Here is an 11,524-nt window from a genome sequence, read left to right as displayed (position 1 = left end):
AAGTATGAATATCTCGTCATAGTCAGGCTCTGGTTGAAGTTTTGGTCTTGGATGGGGTAAGGCCGGCTGACGAATTTGCTTGGTGGTTCGTCCAACGTTGTAGCTGCTTGATGATCCGTGCATGTCAATCCTGCCGTCGATCGTGTTAGCCCTAGCCTATGCGGGAAGGGAACCGGACTGATGATCACCGTTCATCGCTTTTGCTTACGAATCGTACGGTCGAGAAAAATATTCGAGTAGTAAAGAAGGGAAAGAAAAGAGGGAAAATTTTAATTATTACGTGTTTACTGGACGCCCTTATCATTAACACAGTGAGTTCGAGGACACCGCCAGGGGAGTGTGAACGGCAACAATGGCTTCCCTCCACCTCTCTTCTTCCCACGCTCGGCTGCTCCGTTGCTCGCCGACCTCTCCCTTCCCCATGCTGCCGATGGCGAGGGCTCGCACCCTGTTCTTCACGCCTCTGCGCTCCAAGTTTTCCTCCTTCCCTAGTAATGATAGTAGTTCTGAGCCAGAAGCTCTCTCCTCCCTGTGATTGCCCTTCATCGCTGATTCTCTCCCTCATTTTCTCCCTCATCTTTCAGGGATCTACGCCTTCTCCAGCAACGACATCAAGGTCGGGTCCAACATCGAAGTCGACGGCGCCCCCTGGCGGGTTCTCGGTATCGCTTCCTTTTGTGCTCCACTATAGAGAGTGTTCTTTTCCCGTGTAATGTTGCTGTCATCGTCGAACTTCGCAGTCATCCCTCTGGTTAACTTTATTCTGGTTTTTGGTTTGACTTGATAGAGTTTCTCCATGTGAAACCTGGAAAGGGGGCAGCATTCGTGAGAACGAAAGTGCGCAACTACATAACAGGCAACACGGTTGAGAAAACCTTCCGAGCAGGAAGCACGGTAAATCCGAGTTCATACTGAAACACAACCTCGGCGTCTTTCTGAAATTTGTGTTTCCGCATCAGTGTAATGCATGACAGGCCTTGTAGGGTTATTTGCTTCATTGCTTTTGGTTTACACTACTTCTTCTTTGTAAAATGTTTAGGCTGGTCCACTGTTTCCTTTTCTTTTTTGTTTCTTTTATTGACCTAATGCCCTGTGGTACCCTGCTGTGACAGATTCAAGAAGCAAATATTGCCAAGGAAACCAAACAGTTCACATACAAGGATGGCTCCCAATTTGTGTTCATGGATCTGGTACAAATTTGCATTCCTTCGCATTTGCAATTATGACACAAATGAATAATAGAATAGTTTAATTTATCTACACTTTTAAAGATGATTCATTTCATTCATCTTTTACCTTATCGAAGTGTGCGCATGATATGATGGTATCTGCCACTGTATATATGCTTCTCCATTTTGTCGATTACATTGCCATGATGATGCATTCTGATTAATACAAATTGCCCAGTTGGATTTGTGTCACGTTTTGGCATGGCATGATAAGATTTTGCGCTTACCATGACTAACATGATCTGGCATGACATGTCAAGGACAACCATAGTCTCTATGAGAAAATATTTATGATGCATTGATTGACTGATGAAGGTGTAAAGTAGGTATATCACTCTGTTGTGGTAATTCAGTGTTCTCGGTTCTTGTCTGCAACTTGGATATAGGATCACATACTAAATTCTATGACACCTTCTGATAACAATGTTTAGATTTGCTCATCGATCTACTTGAGGAATAAGTTTCTTTCTCCTTTTGTTGGTAGTTATAACTTGGATGAGAATTTATGATTCTAAAGCATCTTGGGAAGCCAACTAGTTGTTTCATTGCTGTCATTTGATTTTGGGAGCCTGGTTATGAGTTCTTAAGGAATCTTGTGATCACTGAGCTGCATTTTTAGGAATAGGTGATATGAATCTCATTCTTGTTATATATCAACGTTTTATCTAAGGATCTCTTCAAGTGGTTGTTCTTAATAGACCAGTAAAGTTGGGTTAGAAGCGCCTTGCATGTGTTAAGAGTGATCAAAAGACAACAGGTCCACTTTGGTCATGTCAGCCCTTAATTTCTCAAGGAGGGCAGTCTCCATGACAAGAACAAAAACCAACTTGATAAATTATTAGCAAATCTAGGTAAAATTCTTTCTTTGATAATGCATATGGAAGCCTATTTGCAGAATGCATGCACGGTGGAACCAGGAACTGTTTATCTTGGGCATTACTGATAGAATACTTTTAGAGATTGCACAGTTCTGGAAAGATTTGTCATCAGTTGAGGACAAAAGGAATTAAAAGAGTTTAAACAGTTCAGTAGAAAACTAGGAAAGACATGATTATCCACCTGACAACTTGATTTTATTTTATGGAATCAAACTAAAGGATGGTGGAGTAGTTAATTTTAAAATAGAAAAGAGTTGAGGACCTCTATACTTGACTTGATTAGGTTTTTTGTGCTTGAATCTATACTTGGCTTCAGGTTTTTAACTGAGAAGCTTATCTTTTATGCCTATGCCTCATCTGATATTGGTCCAGGAAACTAAAATTTGGGTGTTTAACCTAGAGCATTCAAATAACTGACCTGCTTTTATATATTTTCTCAGTGACCTCATTGCACATAAGGCTGACAGTGTTGAAACATGAGATACTTTTGAAATACTCCCTTTTCATTTTATGCTATTACATATGTGAATCTTCACAAGATATAGCAGATATCTTGATGTGATAATTTGTGACAGGCTACCTACGAGGAAACTCGTCTGACTGAAGCAGAAGTTGGTGAAAAGACCAAATGGCTGAAGGAGGGTATGGACTGTAATGTGGTTTTCTGGAATGGACGGGTATTCCTTGTCTCTGCTCTACCATGGTCTTTGTGGCTTATGCACACCTTAGTTATTGTTATGTGAAAACAGGAGGAAAATGTTGCGTGCTCGGATTATGGGTTTGGCTGGGGGCTCTTCATGTTTTTGCCTTCCTGTTTGTCTCTTATTGAAATCCTTTTTGGTTGATGCATTTACACTTGTAAGATGTATAAGTTTCAGATCAACTAATGTGGAACAATTATATAGGTTATCGATTTTGAACTTCCCATCATAGTTAAGCTGACAGTGGTTGAAGTGGATCCTGGTGTAAGAGGTGACACTGCACAAGGTACTTTAGGAGAGAGATTTATATAATGATTTCTTACTGATTCTGCAATTTAACAATCGAGCTTTGGTCCAGAAAGGTTGCTAATAATTGATTCTTTCAACTGAATAGATGTTGCTTTCTTTCTTTTTTAGTTTTGATGCATTAATTCAACCACTACTGGATAGAATATTTATTTGCATGTAAATGTCCCAAAACTGCTGTCTAACATCATTAAGTTGCCACATGTAACACAGATGACAAGTGAAACTGTCTTGCAGAGCCCTTTCATATGGTTATATGCAAATTTTCTTCTTGTAGTTATTGATAGAGTGCCTCTACTTTTGTCTCGTAGCTAATCCTACCACCGTTTGTGCATGCTTACAATTCCTAAAAGATCTAGAAAGCATTCACGTGATCGTATCACAATTTTTTGGTCGTTATATAATCTCATCATCGGTTCATTTTCCTTGATGTTTCTCCACATTTTGTACAATTGGAGGCATACTACTTCAGATGATTTCGGTTTAAGACAAAATAGAGCTCTGTTCGGAATATGCAAAATGAAGTTCTAACTGGAACAGTGTTCACATCCCCTTTTTTGTTGAAAAAAGGTTGCACATTCATTTTCCATGAAGGGAAACATGAAGGTTATAATTGTGGTCAGGGAGGATAGTTGAATGGGTTTAATGTATCACCACCAACATTTCTTCAGTGTTCATTTATTTACATATTAAACTTCAGGTGAGAAGAATATCTAATGTTTGCGTGAACAAAATACAAATCGCAGGGGGATCAAAACCAGCAACTCTTGACACAGGTGCGGTCATAAATGTGCCGTTGTTTGTAAACACTGGTGAAGAGATCTTGGTGGATACTCGAACTGGCCAGTACACAAACCGAGCATAGGGAAGCTACTGTTGTATTGAATCCTCCCAACAGAGTGTTTTAGCTTCTTTTTTTTTTTTTTCTTTGAGGGATGACAGAATTGTGCAATTGAAGGTTTTGTCATATCAAGAGTTTTGCAGCTTTGTGACTAACCTGACAGTTTTTGCATCATATTCTTAAAAAACATCTTCCATTGATTACTGTCTTTTCAGCTTTACATGCACAAACTATTTGTGCGATCTGTTTGGCTGTTTGCAAATGGTGATTCTTTTTCATGATAAGGTTCTGATTTGTGCTAAATTGTCTGTCAGAGAACGATGTGAATTATCATTACAAGTATAATTGATGAGAGATATTCAATATCCTGTGTGCGCTCTCAGAAGATCCTGAGCAGGCAACAGATTGCACTGATTCTGCTGTTTGTTCATGAAATAAGCTGCTTTTCTTGTTGGTGGAATATGTTATAAGTAGCCGATGGATTGTCCCACAGAAGGTTGCATGTGCATGTATGCGCAAGGAATGAAACTTCGAACCACGATATTGTATTGGTCCATGACCGGTTCGGTATATATGAATTGGTGCCATTATAAATATCGATATTTTAGAAAAATTATTGAAAATTCAGTCGAAATTTATTTTTTTTAAAAATAATATTTTAGTTTTGTTTCCTATTTTTCTAATTTATAAAATCAAATCGAATAAGAATAAAATAAATCTGATTTATAAATCAATAGAATATGAAACCGCATTGCTTGGTGGCTAAGGATTGAAAAATAGAATTTCTAATTTTAGGATCCATCAAAGAAGACCTCTATCACAGCATCGTCGTCATTTGATGTTTTTCTCCTATTTTTCTGATTTATAAAATCTAAATAAGAATTAAGTAAATCTTAATCAGTGGAATATGAAACTGAATTGTTTAGTGGCTAAGGATTGAAAATAAAACTTTTGATAAATTTAGATTGAAGTAATACGTATTAGATGCTCCTTCAAATAAGGTTGTTTTCTTGGATTGAAGAGCAGACATGTTTTTATTAGATATGGAAACTCTAAGATTTAAGAAAAATCGAATATCAAAATAATATTAATATATACATGCCTCTACCACCAGAATAGGAGTTTATGACCGAAGCCAAACTTCAAAAAATGCATGACGGATTATATGGTAAATAATGTGTCATTGATGCATTTGTAGGAGCCGCCCGCGCAAGTGTAACCATGGCGTGTATGATTGCAAAGGTTAGAATGCATCGGAGCTGCAGTTATCATCACTTAGACTGTTTCTTTATAGTGTAAGATTAATATGACTAAAAAAAATCGACTATTACTGTACATCTATTGGTATATGACTAAAAAAAATCGACTATTAATACGAATGCTACTAATACTATTAAGTTCCTTTATTTTTTAAACTTTTGAATAATATTTATTGAGTCTGTTTAGAAAGTTTTATTTAATATTTATTTATTATTAAAAATTTAAGTCCTAACAAACTTTAGGTGGAACTCTATAAATAGGGATGTAACTATTTCTTTTCGATAGATAATGAAATATTATTAAGTCTTTTGACTAACCCTAGGAGGTCGATCCCCTTAAAGTGATCATTCATTTGTTCTTCTTTCTTCTATGCTAAAATCCTAGGATCTTATCATTTGGTATCAAAACAGCGATCCTCGACGTTCTCGTTGTAATTTCCACAACACTTCGCTGCAGTTATCATCATCTCGAAAAAAAAAAGAGAGAGAGAGAGAAACGGGAAATGCTACTAATACTATTACGTTCCTTTATTTTTTAAAATTTTGAATAATATTTATTGAGTCTGTTTAGAAAGTTTTATTTAATATTTATTTATTATTAAAAATTTAAGTCCTAGCAAACTTTAGGTGGAACTCTATAAATAGGGATGTAACTATTTCTTTTCGACAGATAATGAAATATTATTAAGTCTTTTGACTAACCCTAGGAGGTCGATCCCCTTAAAGTGATCATCCATTTTTTCTTCTTTCTTCTATGCTAAAATCCTAGGATCTTATCATTTGGTATCAAAACAACGATCCTCGACGTTCTCGTTGTAATTTCTCACAACACTTCGCCGCAGTTATCATCATCTCAAAGAAAAAAAAAGAGCGAGAGAGAGAAACGGGAAATGACTGTCACAGCTACATCCTTCTTGAGCGAGACTTCGCCCTTGGTTCCCCTGATTTTGGCTAGCGACTACCGCAGCCGCTTCTTCCAACCAGCGACCACCACTACCGCTGCTTCCCGGCCAGCACCCCCCCTTGTTGCGTTGTAGCCACCCTCTAGTCGCGCACCCTTTCTGAAATGGGAAAGAGTCGTCTCAGCTACATCCTTCTCGAGCAAGACTTTGCCCTTGCTTCCCTTGCTTTTGGCCAGCGACCACCACCATTGCTTCTCTCCAGTCAATGACCACCATCACCGTTGTTTCCCGGCTAGCACCCACCCTCGTTGTGTCGTAGCCGCCCTCCAACCGTGCACCTTATCCCGCTCGAGCGAGAAACGACCACTACTGCTATTCCCAGCCAGCGGACCACCCCCTTGCAGCGCCTAGCCTCAGCGACCCTTTATTGCTCCTCGCCCTCAGTGACATTGCTCCCAGTTGTTGCTCCTCGCCCTCAACGACTTTGGGGGGGGGAGGGGAGGGTGAATTAGTGCAGAGAAAAACTTTCCTGATTAAACCCGATTCTGAAAAATATTCATTTTGATTCAATCCATTTCTTAGAGAAATTGAACTCGAAAGCTTTCGTAAAAGTGCAAAGAGAAGATTAAGGAAGTTTGCAGTAATGTAAATTGCACAAATGAAAAGCAAACCAAAATTTAGAGTGGTCCAATCGTTGTGACCTACATCCATTTTCGGATTCCTCCTTCGTCGAGGTCATCGGCGTCCACTAATGACTTTCCTTCAATAAGGGAAGACCAATCACCTATTTATAGTATTTTTTCCTTTTCACGGGTTTAGGAGAGAACCCTTACAAGTCTCACACCTCTCTTGAATGATCTCAATACATAGAAAGGGAGGAGGAGGACTCTAGCACTTTTACAACTCTTTAACACTTCAAAGACTCAAGATTATGCCAATACTTTTATACCCTTTTATGCAAGAAAGGGTGGGATTTTTATTGGCCCTGGTGACTTCAAAATTAGAGCCAAAAGTGTCACATCTCCGGATTTCGAGGTATTGGTTGTACCACCACCATTACCGGGCGGTACTACCGCCTGTAGTCTGACACTGGGTGGTACCACTGCCTAACAGAGCTCGGAGACCGAGCTCTAGCGGTACCACTACTTGACAGGGGCGGTACCACCGTTGGCAGCATTAACTGCCAGTGGTACCACCGTCGGCCATGATTTCAAGGGCTGAATGAGCTATTCAATCTGGCTTAATTTAGCCCTGTTAAGGGCTCAGTTAGTCCCTAACTAAGTTAGTGAGATTATCTCCCAATCCTAAATCAATTTACGGACTAACTATAATAATTAAGACAATTGACAAAGCATCTTGTTCCGGTCCGTCAATTGCTCTTCCGGCGAGCTTCCAGCGAACTTCCGACGAACTACCAGCAATATTCCGACGGACTCCCGGCAAGCTCCTAAACTTTACGACGATCTTCTTGGCAAGTTTCGACGATCTTTTTTGGCAAGCTCCTAGACTTCTCGGTTGGTTCTGGCAGAACTTCTGACGAACGTTCGGACTTCCGACGAACTCTTGAACTCTCAACGAGATCTCGATCTTGACTCCGACACAACAACTGATTTTTATCTTTCTGCTATCGTAGTTAATCCTACACACTTTTCTCAACATATAGATTAGATCTAACAATTTATAATTGATTTCATCATCAAAATCCGAGATTCAACTATCTCCCTCTTTTTTATGATGATAATCAATTGATGACAGAGTTATCCTTAACCCCCCCTATCTATATGCCATACTTTAAGAAAAGAAAATTTTGAATTCAAAGCCTTTGAATTCAAGTATTAAACTGATAGGTTAAGTTCATTTAAACTTATCAACATGCACATCATGATTCCTATCATAATTTAATATTCTTAAAATATGATGTCATGTATTTATACAAAAAATGATGTCAAGACATGATATCCATTTTCAAGTCTAATGATATACAATCATCATTTTCAAGTATGATACTAATTTCAAATATGAAACATAGTAATATAATAAGAATAGCAATTCATCGTTCAATGGCAAGATATCAATTGTAAAATAGCAAGCTAAGCTAAAGATATCCTATCATAATGAAAGATATTTATCTACAATGCATATGAAGTACATTTTGATATGTTTCAAGCATTTGCGATGTGTTGCAATGTATATCACGATTCCAATAATATTTCAAGCATACACAACAAATACAAGTATTTATGATAAGCATTTATGATAGGATACATTGCATACATTTATAATTCTAATTTTATCATCAATTTAACATATCATTTCTCCCTATTTGTCATCAACAAAAAGGAGAACAATTCAATAATACAAGTGTGATAAAATTCAAGCATTGTTCACGCTAACTTATTCAATTGATATTGCATCATTATATGATAATATTCAAAAACATCAAAAGTTATCAACATTAAAGTGATAGATTCCATCAACTTCTCCCCCTTTGTCATCAAAACATTTGCATGAAGGAGAGGAAGGAAAGTGAGGAAATCCATTAAGAACCAAATTTGTGAAATGATTTGAACTAAGTAAAAAAAAATAAGTTTCATTAAATCATGCTTCAATTTTGATAAAAAGAAGGGATTAATATTCATGTGGAATCAAATCCTCATTCTGCAAGTGATCATTTTATACTTAAAAATTCATAAATCAAATCCTCATTTACTATCGGTCTTCCTTCAATAGACGAAGACCAACCACCTTTTACAACTCAATTCTCTTTTTACCAGGTTTAGGAGATAACCCTTACGCCCCCACTCACTCCTCTCTCAAACTATTCTAACACTTAGAAATTTGAGAGGAGATCATACAAGATTACAATAGTGTTTCTATCTTTTTTTACTCTCAAGTCTTGTATCTTAACCAGGGATGAGAGGGGTATTTATAGGCTTCAAGTTGATTCAAAATTGGAGCCTAAAAATATCTCATCTTGGGTTTCCTAGGTATGGGTGGTACCAGTGCCAATGTCAGTCTAACAATGGGCAGTATCACCGCTTGACAGGGGCGGTGCCACCACCTGGCACCTTGCCACTAGGCGGTACCACCGCCTAGTTTGGGCTGTACTACCGCTTGTAGTCTCTCGGAGACTGTATCTGGGTGGTGCCACCACCTGACATAGTCTCGAAGACTGTGCTATGATGGTGTTATCTCTTAGGTCACTGTTTGGGCCTTTTCATTGGGCCCAACATAGTTCATCATGGGCCCAACTGGCCCCTAATTGGGTTGACCCAATTCTAATCCCAATTATGTGCTAACTATGAATTCTAAGACATTTACTAAGCTAAACAAGTCCGAAAGTCTATTTTCTTCCGGCGAGCTTCTGGCGATTCTCTCGACAATGTTCCAGCAGACTCCCGACAAGCTCTTGGACTTGACGATGATCTTCTTAGCGAGTTTCGATGAGCTTCTTTGGCAAGCTCCTGGACTTCTCAGTCAATTCCGATAGAACTTCTGACGAATGTCCGAACTTTCGACGAACTCTCGAACGCTCAATGAAATCACGTTCTTGACTCTAGGACTTCATTTTGCTTTATTCCTTGCTATTGTAGTTAATCCTGCACACATAAAACATACTTCAATCTAGACAATTATTACTAAGCATGAATCATGTTGTCCGATATGTCTTTGGTCCATTGACGCTTCGTCCGATTCTTCGGCGCATCGTCCTTTCTTGCGGCCATTGCCCAATCGGCCAGTTGACCTCCGCAACTCCAATATCCTTGGCATAATATCTGCTCTTCTTGGCCTGATGGCCAAAACTGTGGCTCGAAGCCTTCTGTTTGTTGAATCTCGGATTTTGATGATGAAACTAATTGATTGTGTTTAGATGTTTAACTGCATTTTGAGTGATGCAGGTCTACTCGATCAGGATTAGACAGTTAACGCAGGAGGAATTGACGTTGCGCCGGAGGAGATCACGTTAAGATATTGGATGGCAGAAGGCTTCGGACGTCGGGCATCGGGCCAATAGCGGAATTGCGCCAAGGATATCAGGGTTGCGGAGGTCCATTGCCGATTGGGCAACAAGCCGCAAGAGAGGACGATGCGCCGAAGAATCGGATGAAGTGCCAACCAATGACGTGCCGGGCAACAGAATGTCAATTCGCTTTGTAATAATTGTCTAGATCGGAGTAGAGTTTTGGCTTGTGTGTGCAGGATTAACTACGATAACGACGAAGACATAAAGCGAAACAAAGTGTCGGAGTCAAGCGTGAAGGATTTGTTGTGAGTTCGAGAGTTCGACGAAAGTCCGAAGGTTCGTCGGGAATGCTGCCAGAACTAGCCGAGAATGAGTAGGGTGCTTGCCGAAGGGTTTTTCGGAAGCTCACCGGAAGGTTCGTTGGAAGTTTGCGGAGCTCGCCAAGAAAGATCGGAGCTTGCCGAAGAAGCTTATTGGAACTCGCCAAGATCAAATCGTGAAATCTAGGAGCTTGCCGGGAGTTCGTAGAATGGTTTCCGAGAGTTCGTCGGAAGATCGTCGGAAGTTCGCCGGAAGCTCGTCGGAAAAAGTCTTGACTTACAGACTTTGTAATAGCTTAGAAAATGTCTTTAAATTCATAGCTAGCATGTTAATTAGGGTTAGGATTAGGTGTTAATCCTATAACTCAAGTAGGGGCCAATTGAGCCCGAGTTAGGACTGGTTTGGGCCAAGTTTGGAGCCCAACCAGTGAGCTGAAATAGTGTAGGCGATGGCACCGCCAGATTAGGCGGTGGCACCGCCTAGAACCTGAGAATCAAGCGGTGGCACCGCTTGGCTGGGCGGTGGCACCGCCAGTACACTGTCAGTGTCAGACACTGACAGGCGATGGCACTGCCACTGACAGGCGGTGGCACTGCCAGCATCGGGAACCAAAGAGAATTCAAATTTTGGAGCCCAAATTTGAATCCTCTTGAGGCCTATAAATACCCCTCAATTCTCAACTGAGAATACAACCTTTGAGAAAGCAGTAGACTGAGATAAAAGTCTTAGAGAAGTCTTTAGCAAATCTTGTTTTCAATTGCTTGAGTGTTCACCTCCTTCTTTCTCTTCAAAAATTGTAAGAGTGTTGAACCACTTGTAAAAGGGTGTAAGAGGGGTATTTGTCCTTCCTATTCAAAGAGATTTGTTAGTGGAAGTTGGGAGCCTCATTGAAGAAGGCTTCGCAAATGGATGTAGGTCATTTGACCGAACCACTTTAAATTAGCGTGTTCTCTGGTTTGCATTAACTTATTGTCATTTATATTACTGCAAACCATTTGCACTTTGATGCTCTACTTCTTTGTCTCCTTCTTACATATCCCTTCAAGTTAAAATGCAATCGAAACGGTTTCAAACGAAAAGTTGCTTTTATCGTACGAAGTTTCCGAAAGTGTTTAAATCATCA

The 11,524-nt window shown here is 39.6% G+C and overlaps 1 protein-coding gene across 2 annotated transcripts; it reads left to right on the top strand.

The window, feature by feature from the left end:
• The first annotated feature begins 72 nt into the window (after positions 1-72).
• Positions 73-4,155, top strand: LOC135624324 (uncharacterized). 2 transcript variants are annotated; one of them, XR_010491645.1, is made up of 8 exons: positions 73-491; positions 585-662; positions 788-894; positions 1,113-1,190; positions 2,683-2,784; positions 2,857-2,920; positions 3,013-3,094; positions 3,861-4,155. XR_010491645.1 is itself a non-coding variant. In XM_065127808.1 (7 exons), exons 1-7 carry the CDS (start codon positions 353-355, stop codon positions 3,977-3,979), a joined length of 705 nt encoding a protein of 234 aa, XP_064983880.1. In that variant the 5' UTR covers positions 73-352; the 3' UTR covers positions 3,980-4,155. The 2 variants fall into 2 exon arrangements, 1 of the variants encoding a protein (XP_064983880.1); XM_065127808.1 differs by lacking the exon at positions 2,857-2,920.
• The last annotated feature ends 7,369 nt before the right edge of the window (positions 4,156-11,524 follow it).

The sequence above is a fragment of the Musa acuminata genome, chromosome BXJ2-10 (genome assembly GCF_036884655.1).
Source record: "Musa acuminata AAA Group cultivar baxijiao chromosome BXJ2-10, Cavendish_Baxijiao_AAA, whole genome shotgun sequence".
NCBI lineage: Eukaryota > Viridiplantae > Streptophyta > Magnoliopsida > Zingiberales > Musaceae > Musa > Musa acuminata.
This window is presented reverse-complemented; position numbering and strand designations above follow the sequence as displayed.